This window comes from Silurus meridionalis, chromosome 16 (genome assembly GCF_014805685.1).
Source record: "Silurus meridionalis isolate SWU-2019-XX chromosome 16, ASM1480568v1, whole genome shotgun sequence".
Taxonomy (NCBI): Eukaryota; Metazoa; Chordata; class Actinopteri; order Siluriformes; family Siluridae; genus Silurus; species Silurus meridionalis.
In genome coordinates this window covers 13,822,656-13,846,573 of record NC_060899.1, presented here as the reverse complement: position 1 = coordinate 13,846,573, position 23,918 = coordinate 13,822,656, and the positions used below count along the sequence as shown (strand labels likewise).

General features: G+C 38.4%; 2 protein-coding genes across 3 annotated transcripts in view; both read left to right on the top strand.

Annotated features, from left to right (window-relative positions):
- The window catches only part of acap3a (ArfGAP with coiled-coil, ankyrin repeat and PH domains 3a), a 48,833-nt gene extending 32,641 nt beyond the window's left edge, over positions 1 to 16,192 (top strand). The window contains 16 exon segments of the mRNA XM_046869293.1: positions 1,515 to 1,627; positions 1,743 to 1,794; positions 2,053 to 2,153; positions 2,249 to 2,360; positions 2,449 to 2,657; positions 4,149 to 4,218; positions 4,916 to 5,010; positions 5,093 to 5,286; positions 5,388 to 5,489; positions 5,694 to 5,795; positions 7,580 to 7,800; positions 8,696 to 8,805; positions 8,892 to 9,002; positions 9,992 to 10,053; positions 15,010 to 15,112; positions 15,264 to 16,192. Coding sequence (XP_046725249.1) covers positions 1,515 to 1,627; positions 1,743 to 1,794; positions 2,053 to 2,153; positions 2,249 to 2,360; positions 2,449 to 2,657; positions 4,149 to 4,218; positions 4,916 to 5,010; positions 5,093 to 5,286; positions 5,388 to 5,489; positions 5,694 to 5,795; positions 7,580 to 7,800; positions 8,696 to 8,805; positions 8,892 to 9,002; positions 9,992 to 10,053; positions 15,010 to 15,112; positions 15,264 to 15,270 — 1,764 coding nt within the window. The 3' untranslated portion in view covers positions 15,271 to 16,192.
- A 455-nt stretch (positions 16,193 to 16,647) lies between these two features.
- Positions 16,648 to 23,496, top strand: ube2j2 (ubiquitin-conjugating enzyme E2, J2 (UBC6 homolog, yeast)). 2 transcript variants are annotated; one of them, XM_046869294.1, is made up of 7 exons: positions 16,648 to 16,827; positions 17,495 to 17,625; positions 17,721 to 17,761; positions 19,759 to 19,861; positions 20,266 to 20,404; positions 20,490 to 20,570; positions 20,912 to 23,496. In XM_046869294.1, exons 2-7 carry the CDS (start codon positions 17,495 to 17,497, stop codon positions 21,167 to 21,169), a joined length of 753 nt encoding a protein of 250 aa, XP_046725250.1. In that variant the 5' UTR covers positions 16,648 to 16,827; the 3' UTR covers positions 21,170 to 23,496. The 2 variants fall into 2 exon arrangements, with proteins under 2 accessions (XP_046725250.1, XP_046725251.1); XM_046869295.1 differs by lacking the exon at positions 16,648 to 16,827 and adding an exon at positions 17,210 to 17,307.
- Positions 23,497 to 23,918: the final 422 nt, after the last annotated feature.

Sequence of the window (23,918 nt, the reverse complement as noted above, 5' to 3'; positions counted from 1 at the left end):
ACTTGAACCTTTAAGTGTCACACACACTTATCAGTGAGCTACAGAAGAGGTCTGAGAAGATCTACAAGCTTGAATGACAAGGGAACTGGCATGGATTTAAAAGAGCTGGGCAACATTAAACACTTAAGGAGCAGAGTGATCTAAATACACACTCTGGGAAATTGGACACATGACGTAACGGCTATAGATACCATCAATATTATAGAGAAACGCAGTATTAAAGAGCAAAGGATCAAAGATGAGCAAGAAGCCCAATGAACACAATTCAGTCTCCTTTCACTGTAGCCACAACTGCACCACCTGCATACATCATCTTTAGCAGAAGCATTGATATTAACCTCATAAAATATAATACCCCGTATTTTCTGTGCATTTTTTCTGTGCATTACGATTTTTCTGGGGATTAGAAATCGCAAAAGTATAAATGGTTCGCTAAACTGTAACACGAGCAGCCCAACTAATTGACAACGGCATTCATTGACAACATGAATTTCATACATATTTATTGTAAAAATTATATTAACATGTACGTTAGTGATTTTGATAGTGTTTAGGCCACCTGGCTTTGCTGGCCCTATTGGCCTTCCACTACATGTCCACTACAGAGATTTGTTTGGGTTTAGTTCGTCTCCATGGCAAAACGGGTCTCGTGCTTTTAACGCAGCGAGTTTTGCTCATGCACGGCACATATCTCAGAGATGCATGCTGGTGCTTGGAGCTCCTGACAGCGGTGGGTTGGACGTTCAGAAATTTAGTTCAATGTGTGTAAATGTTAAATAAATCATGATGTGGAAATACCTTAAAAGTGTAAAGCAGAAGATTCTCGCCGAGTTAAACCTCACGCCGGTGGGTAAACTCACTTTTTCTTTACATGAAATTAGGTTGAAAAAAGTTGAAAGATAAAGCGTGGAAATGGTTAAGAGTATTTTCCAGCCTGGGAATATTCTCCAAAAATGTTGCCAAAATTTTTTTTTATTAATGCCAATATTTGCATTTGTCCTGATTTTAACTAGTTTTCATTATGACATCAGGGCTTTTTTCAGAGTGCTAGTGGTGTACAGTGGAGCTCTAATACATTAGTGGTCATTAATAAATAAATTATAATCAACACGTTACAGCTTTATCACCTTAATATCCGTTTTATTTATATATTTTAGTGCATTTAAGCAGTTAAAAAGCTTCAAAACTACTCGAGTACTACTTATAAGACAAAATATTGGTGTATATTGAGAGTATATACATGGATTACAGTTTGCTCTGGATATAAAGCATCTACTAAATGCTGTAAAACGTACTTTATTTTTAACACTCCGATTGCCATACCACAAATTTGGAAGCTCACGATTGTCGTTAACGCCTCATGATTGTGGAATGGGATGTCCAACGTTTTTTTGTCCTCATATTGTGTCTTGGTCTCTTATCTAAGCAGGTAGTCTGATCTTCACCTCTTCTTTCCATAAAGATGACATTTTCTTTTTTTTATATTCCAAACCTCCACTCTGTCTTCTGATCAGGACTTTGCCTACAACGACCAGAAGGTGGAGTTCAACCTGGATGCCCCCAATGGCGTAGTGATGGAGGGCTACCTGTTCAAACGGTCCAGTAACGCCTTTAAAACGTGGAACAGGTAAGAAAACGTGAAAATAATGGCGCCAAAATACAAAACCATCTCTAATAGAGCACGGCTTTATCAGTCCACTGGTCTGATACACTCATGTGTGTTCCTCGTGTGCTTTTCTCAGGCGGTGGTTCTCCATTCAGAACAGTCAGCTGGTGTATCAGAAGAAGTTGAAGGCAAGTGTTCCTCGTCGTCCTCGTTCAGACGCATGAGGTCAAAAGCTTCACTCACACACATACGTACTCTTTTTTTCACAAGCATTGTTAATACGTATGCTTCTGGAAGAACATCCATATTCATATGCAAATAAGTTCTCAGAAACGGCTTTCAGAAACACCAGCTCATGTGATTCCGCCTACGATTGTGTCCTTGTCTTCTTCACATCTATTCCACATGCATTCAGCTATTTCATCCAGTGTGTTTGTCTCCTGTAGGACTCACTGACTGTAGTAGTAGAAGACCTGAGACTGTGTTCAGTCAAACCCTTTGAGGACATCGAGAGACGCTTCTGCTTTGAAGTGGTGTCTCCGTTCAAGTGAGTCCTACCTCTGTAAATTCTGGATCCTACTAGCATGGTATGACCTTCCTAGTGAAAGAGATTATAGTGAAGATGATGATGATGTGTTGCAGGAGCTGTATGCTGCAGGCTGAGTCTGAGAAACTCCGCCAAGCCTGGATCCAAGCAGTGCAGGCCAGCATTGCCTCGGCCTATAGAGAGAGTCCAGACAGCTACTGCACCGAGGTCAGCACATATAAGGCATTTTTCAGGACACTTTGTGAAAACAATATCAAATGGGATTTTATATGTTTGTATTCTTTTTCCCCCTCAGCGCCTGGACCGCACGGCGTCTCCCTCTACCAGCAGCATCGACTCGGCGAGTGAGCCTCGAGAGCGCAGCCTACGGGCCGAGAGCGTGCTGCAGAGGGTGCAGTGTGTCCCGGGCAACGGCGTGTGCTGTGATTGCGGTCAAGCCGATCCAACCTGGGCCAGCATCAACTTAGGAATCCTGCTCTGTATTGAGTGCTCCGGCATACACCGGTAACACAGAGGGTCTTTATATGTGTATGCACTGTGCAGACTCACAAATATTAGTTCGCTCTCAGGAAAAATCCATACTGATAGTTTTTCCGGGTTGCTCGAGTGACTGAGAAGATCCGCTGTCCTTATACAGTCTTAGAGCGGCGAATCACTGACACCACGTACTGTTTGTAAAAGTGGCGTTTTTTTATTCATTTTGGATGTAACGTTTTTTATTTATTCAGAGTGTTACTTTTAGTTCCAGTTCAAACGCATGCCGTATATTTTCATCAATATTTATTGACATAATAAATATATTCAAATTAATTTCATGTAGCACAAATTCTTGATTCGGTATTATTTTACATTTTGTTATGTTTTTTATTTATTTATTTATATTTTTGCATTCCCTTATTTATGAAATCTGATCGAGTGTGTGTGTAAACTAATTGAGGTCGACCGGTTCAACGGTTTTGCCAATGTCATCAATTGCTGGAACTATCGTTAAAAAAAAATCCATACTGATAGTTTTTCCAGGTTGCGTTATACAGTACGAGAGCGGCCTCTAGTGGCAAATCACTGACACCACATGCTGTTTATTTGAAGTGTCTTTTTAAATTCATTTTATTTATTATTTTCCTTAATATTTATAATATAATTAACATATTCATATTTATTATTTAATTTAGCACATTTTCATGATTCAGTAAATTTTTAGATTTTTTTTTGTAATCCAGTATTTTCCAGTAAATTCAGTATTTTAAATGGAGTATTTGTTCATTTTAATCCAGTATCCATTCATTAAAATCGCTTTATTTATCTTTAATTGGCAAGTTATACCCACCTAGCTGTTGGTATCGGTAAAATCCACTATTGGTTGACTAATAATAATAATAATAATAATAATAATAATTATTATAGCATTTCTGATACGCCCACTTCCTTAAATAAATTTTACCGAATATTTTTTACAAAGATTCTTAATTCTACGGATTTTTCTCCCCTGCTTCTTTTATTTGCTTGGTCTTTTATATTCCTGCACAGACAGATTATGCAGATCCCTTCAGTCCTCTCCCCCTGTTTCAGAGCGCCTTGTGAATATTAATGCTCCCTCCCTTTCTCATGGCCGAGGTTCAGGCAACTCTCTTCTTTTCATTTGGTCTTTAATTGTGACAGTGTTGCCCAGGACACGCAGCATTGTACGCAGATGTGAAAAAGAGTCGGAGCTGTTGTTTTTTTCCGGGTTGCAAGTCTGCAGCACTGTAATTTCAGAAATAACTATTTCTCTGAAATAGTTTGAGATGCCCTTTTAGTTCAGGCAGTATTTGTGTGAAAGCATATAAGCGTGTAGTATATAATGAGCATGTGAAGGTTTATAGCAAACGCCTTTACTTTCATTGTGAGAGCCGTGTACTGTACTGCCAGACACGTGTCACACAGATACTAATTAAACAGCAGGCTTTTACTTGCTCAGCTGTATTGATTGTGTATGTGTGTGTTTTCTTAATGCAGGAGTTTGGGAGTGCACTGCTCCAAAGTCCGGTCTCTCACTCTGGACTCTTGGGAACCTGAACTACTCAAGGTGTTGTTGTTTTTTTCTTCCTATATCCTCTTAATCTATCTCGTCTACTGTTTCACACCACACCAAAAAAATTGACACGGATGTAAAGTACTCCAGAGGTGTAAAGAGTACCTAAAAATCATACATTTTAGTACAATTATAGATCCCTAACTGAAGCCGAAAGAAAGTTTATAGATCCCTAATTGCAAAACTTACTTCATTACAGGTTAAAGGTAAAATTCCAGTATGACTTGAGTAAAAGTCTTAGATTATCTGATTTGAACAGTACAAGACCATTTTGCTGAAAAATGCACCAGTCCTCAACAACAACAAAAAAGCCGTGATTCGTGAGCTTTTATTTCCTAAAATACACATCCAAGTGAACACCTCAACACTGCATTAACCAACAACACAACAGCCTCTTCAACATGCCAGAATGAAACAAAGATCAAACACATCAAAAAAAAGACAAAGTAGTTAAAAGCAATCTTTTAAAAAGGAATCTGTAAAGCCAGATGTATTCTTCTCCAATAGTCCGTAATCACATAGCAGTCCCAGAAAACATGGTAAACGTTAGCATTTAACAGTAACAGTTTCTCCAACATAAAGAAAAAGTGCTGCATGGATGAGTAATAAATGAATGAGCCAAGAAATGAATTGGTTAATGTTGTTGCCAAGCCCACATTAATCCACATGACTTTGTGGCTTTGCGTTGCAGTTGATGTGTGATCTGGGTAACAGTGTTATAAACCACATTTACGAGGGCACGTGCGAGGAGCAGGGCATGAAGAAACCAGGAGCAAACGGCACCAGGTTAAAGAGGCACCGTGCACTATGTTCTCACTTTCCCCTTTACAGAGTTAATTCTGTAATCCACATTCGTTTTTGACTGCAGGCAAGACAAAGAGGCATGGATTCGAGCCAAGTATGTCGAGAAGAGGTTCCTGAAAAAGATGGCGACGGCAGAGGCCCTGGCCAACAGCGAGAGGAAATCGGAAAGGCGGTGGGCGACGAAAAAGTGCCGACGCCACAACAGCGCCGCCACCGTGCCCAAACACCGGCGGAAATACAGACAGAATCCCGGCTCAGGTAACGTGTCTCAGCTTCGGGTCTTTGGTAATTACTATTAGATTGGGATTGTAGAGACTGAACTTTTCATTATTACTTTCATGTTCCTTCCTGCCCTTCAGCCACCACAGCGCTGGAGAGAAAGTTTCGGCGAGATTCGCTCTTCTGTCCTGACGAACTAGACTCTTTGTTCTCCTACTTTGACAACGGCTCAGGGCCTCGCAGTAAGTCTTATAGTCCATATAAGACCGAGGGAAGGATTATCCTCAGAACAATGATGATCCTTTATAGAAAACACTGTTGTGTTTGATGTTTTCATTATTATCGGTGCCACTTGAAAGTATTTCAATACTTACTACTCACATTGTTTAATGATACTCCTTTGTTAAGTGCATGTGTGTAACACGTCCGTGGTTTGGCGCTTTTTGGTCCCGCAGGTCTCAGCAGTGACAGCGGTCTGGGAGGCAGCAGTGACGGCAGCACCGACGTCCTTCTGTTTGGCTCGGTGGTGGGCAGCGTCACTGAGGAGGGTGAGGCCCGAGAATAAATTACACATCAGCATTTAACACACTCTCACTAAGTTTACACTAGAGGTCGATCGATAGTGAATTTTACTGATAACCGATTAATCAATTGATAGTTTTTAAAATTCTTCTTCCGGCTTCTCCCACTAGGGGTCCCCACAGCGGATCATCCATCTCCATACCCCCCCTGTCCTCTACATCTGCCTTTTTCAAACCACGTCTTCCCTCACCACATCCATAAACCTCCTCCTTGACCTTCCTCTTTTCCTCTTTCCTGGCGGCTCCATCCTCAGCATTCGTCTATAGTTTTTAAAATGGATACTGAATTAAAAAAAGTCTCTCCATGTGACAAAAAAATATATAATCTTTAAAGAACTTTGGCTAACAATCAGATCAGTACATATTTGATCCAGAAACGGATTCCGAGTCTGAAAGAGAATGAAGCATGGTGATGGGTGTACTCTCGCTCGAAATTCGACCTTCATGACATCATGAAGATCTATACTCGAACTTTTTAAAACTTATCCGAAAACATGCATCTTCAGCTATGTTTGGCATGAGAATCCGACACTGTATTTTTTTTATATTTTACATAATATAACAACAATTTCAATGAAAATTTTGGCACAGAAGCTCTCCTCCCCCCTGCACCATTATTATACATTATATTATTTACACTCTTTACAAAACAAAAACATAGAGAAAAGAAAGGAAAAATAAATGAAAACAGCAAAGTCAAACAGCAAATATTGAATTTGGATCTATATCTCCTATGTATATCAGCAAATTAAGTTAAGTTTGACTACAGCCTTTGGTGGAGTTCTGAATCTTCTGCATATGATCCCTAATCCAGTGACTAAAAATAGGTGCAGATTTGTCCTTCCACTCATGCAATATAAGATGACCAGCTATTAAAGTTGAACAAGAAGTCATATTTTGCCAGGGTTCTGTTTAGATAATAAATATTGCAAGAATAGGAGAAGGATTAATATATAAATATTAGGGGTGTAAATGTACACAAAATTCACGGTTCTGTACAATTTCAGTACAGTTAGAGGGGAAGAAATGCAAAACCTTAAATTGCTTGGTTTTTTTATTAACACAGTTTATTATCATTAAAATTTGTGATCAACTGTTTACATTTTTGTAATGATTTCAAATAAAAATGGCTGTTTGGTTAAATAATATATAAAATTTAATTTTATAATAATTTATAAAAAAGATCAAATCAGATGAATGCAATACTTTTTTTATTATATTGATTATATTAAGTAATTGATAAAATTATCTTTTTATTAAATAGTTTAGTTAGTTAGACCCGATTTTGGTAATACAGATGTGTATGATTAGATCTCAACTCCGCACCTACTATATAATATTAATACTAATTCATATTGAATGAAAATTGTGCTTATTTTGCTTTTGTCCAATGAAGGCGGTGAACTACTTTAGATTGTATAATTGTATGTAATAGAGAAATTAAAGTTAAGTAAATCTTGATAAATGATATCTTGCCATGTTCCCTCTTAAAAAAGCAAAATCAAGGTAACTTTCCTGATGTTGCTGTGGAGAATCTGACACTCTAAATAGCTCGGAATCAGTAAATAACTCTGTATTTAATTCCATTTGTTATTATTTTCTTGTTAAGATAATTGTGTGTGTACAGTGAAACTTAACTGAGAGTGAACATCCAATCCAGATCACCGGATACATAAACTGTCATGCCATCTTGTGGTGTGTGTGTGTGTGTGTGTGTGTGTGTGTGTGTGTGTGTGTGTGCGCATCCACAGAGTGTGAAGCGTCTGAGGAGTCGAGTGGTGAGGTGGAGCCGGAGCCGGAGGCGTCAGACCCAGAGGATGTGCGTGAGCTGCATCCTGGTGCGCTGCTCTATAAAGCCTGCAAGGCTCGTAACCTGCCCGTCATGGCCGAAGCACTGGCACACGGCGCTGACGTTAACTCTGCCAACGACGAGGACGAGGGCAAGAGCCCACTCATACAGGCCGTGATCGGAGTGAGTCAGCCATTTCTTTAATGCAGGGGTCCCCAAATATTTTTTGTGAAGGCCACATTATTTTTCCTTTTTTTAATGTGGGTCGGTCTGTAACAGAAAATGACACGGACCGGAATGACTACCAGTATCATTGTGGAGATTTAATTAAAATTTAAATGTATTTATTATGCCACCTAATGCTAGATAAGTTTATTTTGTTATGCGATGTACAGAGCGTTACTTTTCAAGAAATGATAGACATTTTTTCATATTCAATGCTTTTGAAATCAAAACATTTACGCACATATGCATATGGTTGGGGTGAATCGAACAAATAATTAGGCTATGTCAATAACCAGAGGTCGACCAATAGTGGATTTCACTGATACCGATACCTGGGTTTGTTCGTACAAACCGATTAATCAACCGATAATAAAAAACATTTTACCAAAATAGTAATAAACTTTATTACACAAATAAAAAAAAAACTGTACTGATTAATTGAAATAAATATTAATTCATAAATATAATCATATAATTAATAAATTATAAATTATAAATATAATAACGCTCTCTGTGCAGCGCGTAGTCAAGTGTAAAAAAACAAACAGCGTTAGTGATTTGCCTCTAGAGGCCGCTCTCGTAATTACAGCTGACAGCAATCTGGAAAAACTATCGGTAGGGATTTTTGCTAAGGAAAATAGAGGAAATTTTAGTTTGAATGTCAACCTTTATTATTAAATACAGATATAATATTAATAAAACATATATTCATGACTCTGGCATTGTTCAAAGGACCATTCCAAATGTGGGGGCGGGGCATATTGTGCCTGTGGGCCATGGTTTGGGGACCCCTGATTTAATATGTGTTTATTTTTTGCTGGAATTTAATTGAGTAATTGTATTTTTTGGATAGGGTTCTTTAATAGCCTGCGAGTTCCTGCTACAAAACGGAGCAAACGTCAACCAAATAGACCTGAAAGGACGAGGGCCGTTACACCATGCTACGTATTTAGGGCACACGGGGTATGTAAACACACACACACTCACACTCACACTCAGACACACACCCCCTGAATACCCTCTGTCTGACTGTACCCTGTATTTTGCAGGCAGGTGTGTTTGTTCCTGAAACGTGGAGCCACACAGAACGACGGCGACGACGACGGTCAGGATCCTCTCAGCATTGCGGTGCAGGCGGCCAACGCCGACATCGTCACTCTGTAAGCGACCGGCATCAATCACCACAAATTACACGATGATGAGTAGTTAAAATACCTCGTTACTCTTTTTGTTCTTCATAGGAAAAACATACCGCCTTCTTAGCTGCGTAAAGTTCATACCCGTGTGTAATTTAGCGTTTCTTTTACTTACTCACCGATGTCGTGACTTTCACTTCAAAGCCTGAAGACTTTCTTTACAATCGCTTTGCCTACTTATGAGTAAATTGTGTTGTTATTAGAAAAGTGCTATTTGCAGGTGAATCATTATGGGGGTTATGTAAAAGCGTTTGGTTAAAAGGTTAGAAAAACGCTGCATTAGTCAACCAGGAACAAACACAGTATTAAAAATAGCTTTAATGCTTCATTATGGACAATCGGTGTCTCACTGAACGAATGTGTCATTCATGTGTAGTGTCTCGCTGCAGCCAAGAGTCAAACACAGGCACTGGATACAGAAATTGGGCATTCAGTCGTGCTTTTTTATTCGTGATTTCAGGTGCGAAAAAGGGGGAAGAGAAGAAGTTATGAGGGAAGTGGGGGGAGTAAAGATTCGTGTAGGCCTGCGAGTTGGAGGAAGAAGGAGCGGGGTACGCCAGGCAGGCCGAGGCTCTCCACAACAGTGGTGCTGAATCGGCGCTGTCCATTCAGCACCCTGCTGGCAGTTGTCTATGGAGCACTTGCTCTTCCTTGTGCGTGGGTCAGCGGCCCGTCATCACACATGTTGTTGTTTCGACATGCATAGATGATGATTAATAAGAAAATCTAACAGCATTAAACTAAAACAGAAGATTCTGTAAGCATCACACATTTGATTTTAGTTTTCCATTCCAGACTTGATCACGGTTTATATTAAGCCCTGCCTCTTTTATATCATGTTTTATCACTCCCAATGGTTGGGGAGAAGGAAGAGATGAATGGAAGTATTAAAGCCTTATCGAAATCTTTCTCTATTTCTCTTACATTCTATCTCTTTCTATCTCTTTCTCCAGGCTACGTCTGGCTCGGATGAACGAGGAGATGAGGGAGTCCGAGGGGCCGTTGGGGCAACCAGGTCAATACCCAAGCAACAGTCCTACAGAGCAGCAGTACAAGAAATGCATCAAGGAGTTTATTTGCCTCAACATAGCTGAGTGTTAGATGTTCCTGTGTAGCATAGACTCTCATTCTCTTTCTCTATCTTTTTCCCTCTTTACTAATCTCTTGCCTCACACACCTATACCACAGCACATCTAAACACTGTGGGGGGTAAAGTGGTATAAGGGAATAATATTATAGGGTTACCATTTGTAATAATAACTGTAATAAAATAATCTTATTTTCTGTAATTTCTTACAAATGTTTTGAGAGGGGAATATTAGAAGAAAGTCAGGTGTCTGTCTGATACAAAGACACTCATAAGTAGGGATTCCAAAACCTTGTTTAAAACTTAAACCACAAACAGAACAGACTGCGGAAAGACATCAGCGCCCAGGAAAATAAAGGACTTTCTTTCTGTGACCAAATTCATATTTTATACAGGAAACAGGGTTCAGCTGGTGCTGGTGTTGTAGGTTTTCTACTATTGATGGATATCTTTTAGCAAATGATATCAACGTTTATCAGGGTTTATTAATCATTTGTCAGACCATCAGTTATATTGTAATGAATTATAATGATAGTAATAATATGATGATGTCATGAGGTGCTGTTGGATAGAGTGAAAGTCATAAATGTCTAACCCTAAGCTAAAGACTAACAATACTTTGGGACCACTTTCTAAGCCTAAACCACCATCAGACGCTTTCTAACTGCTTGCCGTTACTCTGCTTAATCTAACAATAGGATCTCTGGAAAAAGCAAAAGACATGCATAAAACACACTTTTTTGTTCCCTGAAACACTTGGATGCCCATGTTGATTAGATTATTACAAACTTAAAAAGAATACATTTAGAACAGATAAAAATGTGTGATTGAGTTGCGATTAATCACGAAGTATTTTCATCCATTGACAGCCCTAATATATATATATATATATATATATATATATATATATATATATATATATATATATATATATATATATATATACTATATTGCTAAAAGTTTGTGGACACCTGGTCATAAGTACGGCATGTATTTTCGAGCATCACATTCCACATTTAGTCTCAATTTACACTTATAAATCCCTCCACTCTTCTGGGAAGATGTTCCACTACATTTTGGAGTGCGATCATGGAAATTTGTGTTTATCAGCCACAAGGGTGTTAGTAAAGTCATGTACTGATGTACAGTAGCTGAGGTGAGGAGGCCTGGGGTGCAGTCAGTGTTCACATTTATCCCAAAAGTGTTTGGTAGGGTTGAGATCAGAGCTCTATAGCAGGCCTCTTAAGAGCTTCCTCTCTTTAAACCAGATCTTTATGGAGCTCACTTAGTGCACAGCAGCATCGCCCTGTTAGAACAGGTTTGGCAGCTGTTCTCTAATGTTTTTTTGAGCTTTTAAATGCACTCATTTAAAAGGATTGGGCCTGGACCGACTCTCCTATCAAATACATGAATCTTGGAGAAATTTTGGGCTCGATTGAAATAACTGTGATGTATAATATATCGTTAAAAAAAAAAAAAAAAAACGACTAAAAAGGAAATGGTTTGTTATGTAGAGCTGAGAAGTATTATGCACTTTTTTTTGACATAAAGAAATGTGTGAGAGTGAGATGATTGGAAGATTTCACTCGAGATAATCAGTATTTTTTTGTAGCGTTTGATCGGAAAAAAGTGAAGATAGTATTTTTTTTACTTTGCCATCATTTTGCCGTTAGATAAACAAATATACTTCATATTTCCAAAAGGAAAAAAAAAAATCCACAATCCATAACAGATGATGAACCAAATATCAAATGGGATCATTTGTAACTGTAGAACTTTGGTGTATCTGATCATCGGATGTGAAATGATCAGAATCTGTTTTCTGATTAATTTATTTGTTTGTTTGTTTTTATTTGCTCTGTAGTGTACAGGGGACTGTCGCCGCTAACTTCTACTGTATGTGATTGTATGAGTGTGAATATTTGTTATCTTTCAAGTCTGTGGTGTTTGAATTGAAAATTTTCAATCTGACATCATACTTTTACTCACCGAACCTTCAATGTCTTAAGAATCTCCACACAATATAATAATCTTACATACACAGGACAATAATATCCAGAACACATGATTATAAAGCTCCATTGCTGGATATATAATCACCTCAGAAGATGTGCACTATATGGACAAACGTTTGTGGACACCAGAGCTATGATATGTTGGATCGAATGTGGTTTTTGAACATCTCATTTCACATTTAGTCGCTATTTGCTTTTATTATAAGCTCCGCCTTTCTGGGAAGATGTTCCACTCCAACCCATGTAAAGCAGATCTTCATGGAGTTGACTTTGTGCACTTGTTGACACTTGACAATCGTGTGCCTCCAAATTTGTGGGAACAATTTGTAAAAAACAAAAGGCACATATGGCTGGAAAAGTTAGCTGTCCCAATACTTTTGTCCGTATAGTGTATTAAATATATAAAATTTAAATCTATATCTTTCGGCTCAGAGGCCACAGACGCATTTCTATCCTAAAAAACACACTCTTTCATTCTTCATACAAAATCTGACAACAAAATGATTATTTTATCTAATCAGGGGTGTCAAAAAAATTTATAAAGGTTTTAATTTGGATCTGAATCAATTTGTTTTCAATCTGAATTAGCTTGTGGACTGTAATAAAAAAAATCAATAATAATAATACAGAAAATGAAAAAAAGATCTTTTTGTTATTCTTTTAAAGGAAACACTATTGAGAATAAATTTAGTGTTACATAATGCACCCTGTTTTTTAAGCCTTAAAAGTTTTGGCACCCCCCACCCCCAGTTTATCATGTTGTGAGATTTTGATGAGCTTCTCTTTTGATGTAGCCTTTGTTGTTTTTTTAAAAGAAGGATGCCAGACGTGCGTTTGTCCCTCAGGCCTGTGAACATTTGTAGCACTTTGATTTAAAAAAAAAGAAGAAAAAAATACTGTTCACTTTGAAGAGACTAAAAAAATGTAAGGAATCGTATTCTTTTGCGAAATGCAAATGGGGGAGAAAATACACACCGTATAAAAGATTGTGCTGTAGATAGGAACTTGTATTCTCTTGTCTCCTGTCTCACTACAACTCCTGTACAATAACCTGCCGTGTTCGTCATTCGCTCCTTTCCTCTGTGAACTAATCCCTGCTCTCGCTCTGTTCTTTCTCTGTCTTTGTAGTTGAGTGAAAAAAAATTTGACAATAAAGAAAAGATCTGAGCGAAATTTTAACCTTTTTTTCTTCTGCTTTCTTCGTTTGTGTGTGAGACTAACTGCATTTACTTTCTTCTTCCTTACTGCAATTTCACTATGGTTTACACAGATAGGAAAATACTTTACACTTTAGTTAAAAAAGTAAACATCCGCAGGGGATATATTGTATTTGAACAAAAAGGGATTGGACACCTGACTTTTACAGCCGTATGTATTTCCTACCCAAAATTGTTTCCACAAAATTGTATAGTATTCCTTTGGATGTGGTAGTATTAAATTCTCCCTTCACTTGAACTACGAGACCTAAAACCTGAAACCATAGTAAATATGCTTTACATGGGGTTCGAAGTGGAAGATCTTGAGTCTCCTCACCACACCTTCATCCCTACCTGACTTTACTGACACCCTTGTATCTGAATGAGCTCAAATCTCCACAACATCTAGTGAAACATCTGATCAGAAGAGTGGAGGTTCTAATAACAGCAAATGGAGACTAAATGTGGAATGGGATGTTCAGAAAGTACACACAAATCTTATGGTCAGGTGTCCACCAATTTTTGTCTATATAATGTAGCTGCAATTTTGCTATTAGTTATTGAATTGTTCCAGCATTTACCAAACACTGAATGAAAAAATGACACATTTACTTGTTTGCTAAACACAAACTTTCCCTGTGACTCTTTCACCGAGAGACAATAGAGACTAGGAGCAGTTCGTTCGGGTTTTTTTTCCGTTTCTGCCATTCAAAATGGGTTCAATCACCTGCAAATTCTACAATATGTTATGTTATATTATATTGCCTAATAGAATAATAATATACATCATTATACAATCATTGAAAAAGAAAGCTAACAAATAATCGTAATCATTTCCAATATATCACAAACGTTTCTGTTGTCTTTTTCTTTAGGACGCAAGTTCTAGCGGGTTTTAGACCGTTTCCATAGAGACGTGAATCCGAATCGAATTATGCAAATTGAAAATCGAATTATAAAAAATAGTATTATTTAACGGAAGAAAAAAATCACCAACAGGATGGAGTTTTGTATTGTGTTGTAAGCAGGTGTTTATTTGACAATTTGAAACATTTATTGGACATTTTCAGGAACATTTTCAGGAAGTTTTAGGAACAAGGAAATGCAACACTAAATAGATGAGATCGATTTATAAAGAATTGTGTTTGTTAATTGTTTTAAAAAATGTGTAATAATTGGAGAACTGTATTGGTGTTATGGGAAAATATTCGTTTAATCTTCTTCTTTCGGCTGCTCCCATTAGGGGGCGCCACAGCGGATCATCCGTCTCCATACCCCCCCTGTCCTCTACATCTGCCTCTTTCACACCAACTACCTGCATGTCTTCCCTCACCACATCCATAAACCTCCTCCTTGGTCTTCTTCTTTTCCTCCTACCTGGTGGCTCCATCCTCAGCATTCTCCTACTGATATACCCCATGTCCCTCCTCTGCACATGTCCAAACCATCTCAATCTCAGCCTCCCTCACCTTGTCTCCAAAACGTCCAACATGTGCTGTTAATGAAACTCATAATTATTCTCACTCGCACGGTATCGCGATGTGTTTTTTTCATCTCTGCTGAAAAGCTGCTCGAAAATCAGCATTTGTATTATCAGAAATAATTCACATGATTATAGTTGATTTCTTGAGTGTTTTGTAAAGCACATGCGCATCCTTTCCCTTCTCTTCAAGGTGACACCACGTACCTGGATATCTTCCGTGAGTTTTCTCACATGGCGTCTCACAACCCCGAGAAGCTGAAACGCAGGAGCATTCACTTCCGCCACTCCTTTAGGTAAACTCCTGAAGGCGTGCTCTCTGGTGCTTCAGGGGACGCTTTACTTGATATCGCTGGTTCACTGTGGGTTTAAATGATCGAATTTGCTGAATTCAAAGGCAATTAAGTTTTTTTTCATGCAAACCAATTACATATTTTGTGTCTCCAGAGTTTGAAGGACGAGGATGGTCAGGGCTGGGACATGAACTAGGGAGGACCGTGTGACAGTCTGACCCGCTCACAGTGTGAGAGAAATTTCCAAGTGTTTTAATCAAAGTCGAAGAATTTTTTTTTTAAATGGAGACGGCAAAAAACAGGTTCATAAAGTCCAAACAAAATCCCAAAAGTTAAAACAAGAAAAAACAAGAGAAAATGCTACATAATCCCTTAAAAAAGAAACACAAGGAAATAGGACACAGGTGGTGATAATAAATGTGTCAGACAGACACAGGATGACATGAGAAGCAATGAGGACATCTAGTGGATAAAAGACAGTAGCACACAAGTCCAAAAATTCCAGGCAGCTGGAATCGAGGTTATATTTCACGTTTCTCAGCCTGCACAAGCTAGAATTATTTATCAAGCAATTCAGATACCAGTAATATCAATTACAGTTCATTAGAAACATGTTTATTTGACCTTTATACATTTTATAAATACAGAAATGTTTTAGTAGCTTTATGAGGATGAGCTGGACTTATCCTTTTTTTTTTTTTCATTTTCTCTGCATCATTGTTCGGAGTGTATTTTAATATTGTGTCTTCCAGAGATTAGTGGCATATTAAAGCTCACATCATTACAGTTCTTATTAAAGGACATGACTTCTGCGTTAGTGGCTGCATGTACGTACCAAAAAAAGCCCATAAGGAAAAGTCAGTTTCTGCTTCTGCCTCGATGAGGGTGTATGTATGGTGTGTTGTGTGATGACTATGCTGGTGTAGTCCTACCTTCATCCTGCTTTTTATTCTGTACAGTTCCCATAAAGCGTCACAGACTCAAAGCAGCATGTTGTACATGTACAGTACTTTTTAGATGCAAAATGCTAATATATCATGAAACTTGTGGTATTTTGTAACAAATAAATAAACTGAAATAAAACCTTTGTGTCTTTTGGGTTTGTATGGCATCTCCAACATTCAGGGCTGTAAGATTTATTGTAGCATTGTGTGTGTGTGTGTGTGTGTGTGTGTGTGTGTGTGTGTGTGCTGCACTGTGATGTATTCTAACATCACACCCAGTTGGGATAAACTGCACTAGACAACATAAATCACTTACTATGGATGGATGGATAGATGGACAGACCATACATATTGTATGAGACAGAAAACAACATACATTTATACATACATACAAAGTAAACAATTTACAAAGGATAGATAGATAGATAGATAGATAGATAGATAGATAGATAGATAGATAGATAGATAGATAGATAGATAGATAGATAGACATACAGACAGACAAATAAATGTCACTCATGGGTCCACTTACTGTCTCTTTAAATTCCTGTCTTTTAACTTTTATAAACGGAACTATTATTCTCGGTATTGTCACTTCCGGGTCACATGGGGACACTTTGTAAAGACGCACACATGATTTCCAGCTGGTTGCGGGCGGAATATGTTTTCATTTTCCCTTTAAGCGTTTCATTTCGTGTTTCGGAATAATCGAACTATCTAGAAATAATTAGAAATAAACGTCAGTTGAGTTTTTTTTTTGCCGGTGTGAAAGAGGTAAGAAGCTGTTAGCATAAGCTAGGGGTGTGTGTGTGTGTGTGTGTGTGTATACCCACATATATACATATACGTGTGTGTGTGTGTTTAAGTTTCTTAATAGCTGAACTCCACCCTGAAAGTCATTATAAATATTATTTGTAATATATATCTGATTATCTGATATTGATATGTTTGTTGTGTTGTTGGTTGGTGGTGTATTTATGTTACTTACATGAGCAGCTAGAAGATGACTCACTGACGTCACAGGGGGACATTATCATGGCTGGGGCAGTTGTATAGATTGTTATCTAAACCGTAAGGGGTGACAGGGGGTGTTGTAGCTGCTGGAGGAAGCACTGGACCCGGGTCCCAGCATTCACTGCAGGTGTATGACACGGTTGCACCAAGTTACAGTGGTGTTGGATGAAGCGGATCCTTTTAAGCAGTCACTGTAGGGGAAGCACTAAAGCGCTGCTGCATCGCTCTCTGTAGATCGATGTGAGGGTTATGATCTTACTGCAGCTTCATGTGTGGGGTTTCCACCTCTAGTGCGAGTAATGCATGAGCCGACGAGTCAAGCAAAACGAGTTTGATCACACATTAATTATAAAGGGTGGGGTTTATGTTTGTTATGTCGTGTTATGTTACGGATCTAATGCAAATAAACGTGGATTTGTGTTTCCAGATGAGCAGCAATCCTAATAAGAGAGCCCCGGCGACAGCCACGCAGAGATTAAAACAGGATTACCTGCGGATCAAGAAAGATCCGGTCCCGTACATATGTGCAGAACCGCTTCCCTCAAACATCCTTGAATGGTAATAACCCTTCATCTGTGTGAGCTGAGTCAGATTTGTATTTATTTATTTATTTATTTGATCTGATCTGACTAAACCCCAAATGGTCTTTCCAGGCATTACCTTGTCCGTGGTCCTGAGAAAACACCCTATGAAGGTATTACTTTACATTCTTAAATCAATGTGTACACCTGAGCAATAAGATTTTATGTGCTTTTTAAACATCTCGTTCTACGTTTAGTCCCCGTTTGCTGTAATAATTAACCTCAATTCTTCTGGGAAGATGGTCCACTAGATTTTGGAGATTTGTGCTCATTCAGCCGCTTAGTCAAGGTACGGATGTAGGTGAGGTAAGGAGGCATTGGGCGCAGTCAGCATTCAAATTTATCCAATACGTGTTCAGTAGGGTTGAGATCCTCCAACTGACTGTATTAGACTATATAATCACATGCTCCAGTGCTCATGATATTTCTCACTCTGGTGTTTGTATTGTGGTTTTTATGATTTATAATTACACTCTTGGTGTCACCCAAATGAGGATGAGTCTAGTTCCTCAGAAGATAAGAGCCACAGTCACACAGGCTTGCACATTGGGGATGAATACACATAGTTTGCATTGTATTCACTTAGAATTCTCCTGTAAAGTTGCTTTGAGGCGAAAAGCACTACAGAACTGGAATTGAATTGAAAATATCAGAGCTCTATAGCAGGAGATCTTCCACTCCAACCCATGAAAAGCATATCCTCATATAGCTGTCTTTGTGCACAGGAGCATTGTCATGCTGGAACAGGTTTGAGTCTCCTAGTTTAAGTAAGAAACAAAAACATTTAATGCTACCAAAGAACCTATACATTATTGTGTGCCTTTTTCTTCTATGTTCAGTCTCTAACAAAACAGATTCTGATTGATCAGGCTACAATTATTATAAAAAGAAATACACAGTAGCACTTTGACAGTAGTGTCAGTTATAATCCAGATAAATGATCTTGTTTTGATATATATATATATATATATATATATATATATATATATATATATATATATATATATATATATATATATATAAAATTGTAAAATAATAATAATAATTACAAGTGTGTTTCATTTCTTTACATATCAATGTGTTTGGAAGGAGTCTCCAGTGTCAGTGATCTTGTGACAGTCGTATGTAATGTGCTTCAGGGATTAAAGAGAGTTTCTTCTAGAATAGTGAAGGTTGTTTTAACAGCAAATGAGGACTGAATGTGGAATGGGATGTTCAGATAGCACATACCAATATTATTCTCTCTCTCTCTCTCTCTCTCTCTCTCTCTCTCTCTCTCTCTCTCTCTCTATATATATATATATATATATATATATATATATATATATATATATATATATATATATATATATATATATAATATATTACACTGATCAGGCATAACATTATGACCACCTGCTTAATATTGTGTTGGTCCACTTTTGCTGCTAAAACAGTCGGGACTCTTCGAGCATCAACAGCATTAACTTCTTAAGCAGTTTGAGCTACAGGAGCTCGTCTGTTGGACCAGCTTTCATTCCCCATTGGCATCAGTGAGCCTCGGCCGCTCGTGACCCTGTCGCCGGTTCACCACTGTTCCTTCCTTGGACCACTTTTTATAGATACTGACCACTGCAGACCAGAAACATCAAACGAGCTGCAGTTTTGGAGATGCTCTGCTTTGACCCAGTCGTCTAGACGTCACCATTCGTCAAACTCGCTCAGATCCTTACGCTCGCCCATTTTTACTGCTTCTAACATCAAGTCAAATCAAGTCAAGTTTATTTGTATAGCGCTTTTCACAACAGACATTGTCTAAAAGCAGCTTCACAGAAATCAACAGTTAAGGTGAAAGGTGTGCATTTATCCCTGATGAGCAGCCATGGCGACTGTGGCAAAGAAAAACTCCCTTAGATGTTATGAGGAAGAAACTTGAGAGGAACCAGATTTAAAAGGGGAACCCATCCTCATTTGGGTGACATCAAGAGTTCACTTTAAAGTGTTCACTTGCCATGATGAAGATTCACTTCACAGTTCATGTTATAATGTTATGCCTGATTGGGGGTGTATGTATATGTGTGTTATAAATGGACAAACTTTTTCTCGTACTTACAATTGTGTTGGTTCGCAGGAGGTTTTTATCACGGGAAGGTCGTATTTCCACGCGAATTCCCGTTCAAGCCACCGAGCATCTATATGATCACACCCAACGGCAGGTTTAAATGTAACACAAGGTACAATTTAAATACAACACAGAGTTTTTTTACTTACAAATACATTTTAAATTTTTTCAATTTTTCAGTATTCTACATGTACACATTTCCTTATCTGAGTGCAAATCCACGTTATTGGTCAAAAGAGCAATAAAAAAAAAAATTCCCAATGAAGTCGTACAAATGGTAATGGTAAATTGGAGAAAAAAAATAAATGGGAAATGGGGGGAAAAAAAGAACCTATATTTATATTTATATTCGTAACCAAGGAGCTCCGCCCATTCATTCTGCTCTACATACCCCAAGGGTTCTGTTTGAGATTTATTTTTTTGGGAGTAAATTGAATATTGTAACAATTTTTATTAATTAATTAATTATATACTTTTTCTTTCATTTCCATTTATCTCTATCACTTACTAATTCAGGCTGTGTCTCTCCATCACCGATTTCCACCCGGACACGTGGAACCCTGCGTGGTCCGTGTCCACCATCCTCACTGGCCTCCTGAGCTTCATGCTGGAAAAAGGTCCCACTCTGGGCAGCGTAGAAACATCAGATTTTACAGTGAGCGTGTGAATTTGTTTATTAATAACAATGAATTCGTTCGTATTTACAGCAGAACTCAAGTGTAGTCTCGTTTTACTTTCAGAAAAGACAACTCGCCTCACAAAGCCTCGCCTTTAACCTCAAGGACAGAGTGTTTTGTGAACTGTTTCCGGGTGTCGTCGAGGTGAGTACTGCTCTGGAGCTCTGGTGAAAAAATAAACGAAATATCGCCTCCGTTGTGTCGATTCAACGGCGTGGACACACACCCGGACAAAAAGCATGTAGTCTTATAGACTGTTATATTGACTTATTGTATTTACAGCTTTACAAGATGCAGTTAGTGGGTGGAGTCAGCGTATCAAGAGTTTTCTTAGTAGCCAACCAGATTGCATCAGACATGGATTGAAACATGATGAACAAATATTCTAAAAACAAATCAACCATTATTGGTTGGTGTATTTTGTCCACCCCTGAACAGAATGTTTATAATGTAAATATAACGTTTCACGTGTTCCTCCCTGACAGGAGATCAAGCAGAAGCAGAGACTAGAAGAAGAGATGAGTTCCTGCGCTCAGGCTTTGCCTCTCCCCGACGTCGTGCCCGACTCTGAGACCCAGAACGGACACGCGCATGCAGGAATGGCGGCACCCAACAACCACCCGCAGGTCAACCGAGAACACGGACTCCTCGGAGGAGCGCTCACGAACCTGTTCGTCATAGTCGGCTTCGCCGCGTTCGCATACACGGTCAAGTACGTGCTGCGGAGCATCGCACAGGAATAAACAAGAACAGGCCCGGACCTGAACTCAAACCAAAAAAACAACAACAAAGCGGCATCGTCTCGTTATGTCAGAAGGGCTAATGGCGAGTTAGGGAGTGCTGTATAAACAGTCGAGGTATGGAGGATATTTATAGGTAAATTTTCTGTCTGTATTCAGCCCCAGATTATAACCGGAATCATTTTCTGTGCCTTTTTTTTTAATACTTCTGTTCATATTTTACTGAGATGGAAAAAATAATCAATGCCACTACATGGACAAAAGTTTGTGGACACCTGCCCATACGTATTCGTATGTCCTTTTTTGAACATCCCATTCCACATTTGCTTTTATGGTAACCTCCATTCTTCTGGGAAGATACTTCTAGATTTAGGTGAGGTGAGTAGGCCTGGTTTGCAATCAGTTCATCTGAAATGTGTTAATTAGGGTCGAGGGTCAGAGCTCTATTGTAGATCTTCCACTCCAACTCATGTAAAGCATATCTTCATGGAGTTTCAACTTTGTTTGGGGAAGAAGCACATATGGCTGGGAAAGGCAGGTGTCCCAATACTTTTGTCCTTATAGTGCATACAGAATGATATGAAGTAGTCCGATTGAGTTTGATGTGAAAAATGATCTTATGCACACATATGATGGTGCTTTTATATAAAATATATATTTAAAAAAACTAAACAATTGCAGGTAGGAAACCGAATTCGCATTTTATTCATGAGATACACGAGTAGCCAGGGATCGTTCTAGCCACAAATTATTATTATTTTTTTTTTTAAACAAACACGATGTTGAAGGAGAAGAGTGCGTGTCATTGATGGCTCTTTACACCTGGAATCTGTGAGGTCCAGTAAGTGAACCCCAACAGTTGTAAAGAGTTTCCTCAGCAGTTTGAAAAGTGCGGTGCGCTATTAGAAAGCGCTAAAGCTCAAGATTCCATCCATACGCCTTTAAAAAGTGTCTCCGTTGTCAAATCAAAGAATATACACCCTATGTACACGTGTCTGCTACTATGGAAATGATGCCAATGTATTCGAATCAGTTGATGAGTTCCTTTTCGAGCTGCTGATATAGAAAATAAATCAGCGGCATGGGATTCTGGAAAAACGTATAAATGCTGTGTGGCTGCAAACATGCTCATAGCAAAAAGTAGGTCATATCTCACAGACATAAAATCGAGGAAGTCAAACAGTCTGTTAAAGGTCTTTTATGGTTTTTGAGAGACACATGCAGGTTCCTTTTGTTTCTACGCAGCAAACTCTGTAATGTAACGATATTTCCTTTGACCAAACAAATATATAAATGTCCAGATGTTCCACTTTATTTCCATCGCAAAAAATCCTCCCTTGGAATAAAGAACAGCTTTACGCGCTCTCGGCATTCGGATGTTTCGTTTCTCCGATCGTTCAGCTGAAATACTCACCAAAGGAGGTCTTCACTATTTCTTTATTGCGATCATCCCAGAGCAGTTCAATATGATTAGGGTGCAGTGACTGGGCAGGCCATGATGGAGAACATTCCATCTGACTTGTCTGCTCTCTAAAAGACGCTTACAGAGCTTGGATTTACGCTCCAGGTCTTGCAAGGTGTTGGAGTATGGAATGGTTGCCATGTTGTGTTTTTTTCACCGGGAATTAGTGTTTAACATTCCTGGCTCCAAAAAACCCCAAACATCATCTCTGACTTATAAAAGTTCTTCTGTTAGAGCCAAAAAAAAAAGGCAAATTTGGACTTATTTGTTAACTTTTTTTCAGTGTGTCTTTTTGCCTTTTACCGAGTTTGTTCCATAGAATGAAAAGGAACGTTTTGAAAACATCAAACTTGGTGTTTTTAGACTTTTTGACAGGTATTGTACATGAGTTATTGTTTCCCTTGTACTAAATGTAACCCATTTTTGGACAGATGTGGACCAAATCCAGAAATACTGTCCTTTTAACATGCCAGAAGGCTTTTATTATTATTATTATTATTATTATTATTATTATTACATCTATTACTGCAATAAAATACAGAAGTCCTAAGGGGCCATGCATTATAATATATTTTCTTATTTGTTTTCTCGTGATCACGACTGAATGTTTACGTCGAGATAACGAGAAAACGAGGAAGGAAAAAAGTCCTCAATGGACTTCCGTAATAAAATGCTGTTCCTACTGAGTTTCTGTATCCTCTTTCTCGTGGACCTCCAACACTTCAGTCTGTTTTATTGTTTTTTTCTTTTTCCCACAGTGACCTGCGCACTTCTAACGCACAAACGAAAACTTTTAATTTTGGCTTTTATGGTATAACTTGTGCAATATCTTTCAACACGATTTGAAATAAAGTTTGTTTTTTTCCTACATTTTTACATTTTCTGAAAAAACTAAGAGAAAAAGCGTATCGTTTTGGCCGAACGTGAGCAGCACGAGAATTCTTGTTCTCTTTCTAGAGGCCACTAAACCACTTGTATGGCTTTTCTTTCTCTTTTACTGACGACTACACATACACGAGGTGGACCCAAAAAGTTCAGAGACCAGCTCTGTTTACAAGAAAGTACTTTATTTACCTACGTTTATACACTATCACCTGCAAAATAGTCCACAGCAATACAGAGCTCTTGGCTTTCCTGCCACTTCTTGAATGTGTCCTGGAAGTCTTTTTACACACCTTTTGCATTTTGCGCTGGATCTCCACAACAGTGTAAAAATGGAGACCTTCGAGCTGCATCTTCATGGGCCAAAAAATCGGCATCAAATATCATGCCGATATATCGTGCATCTAA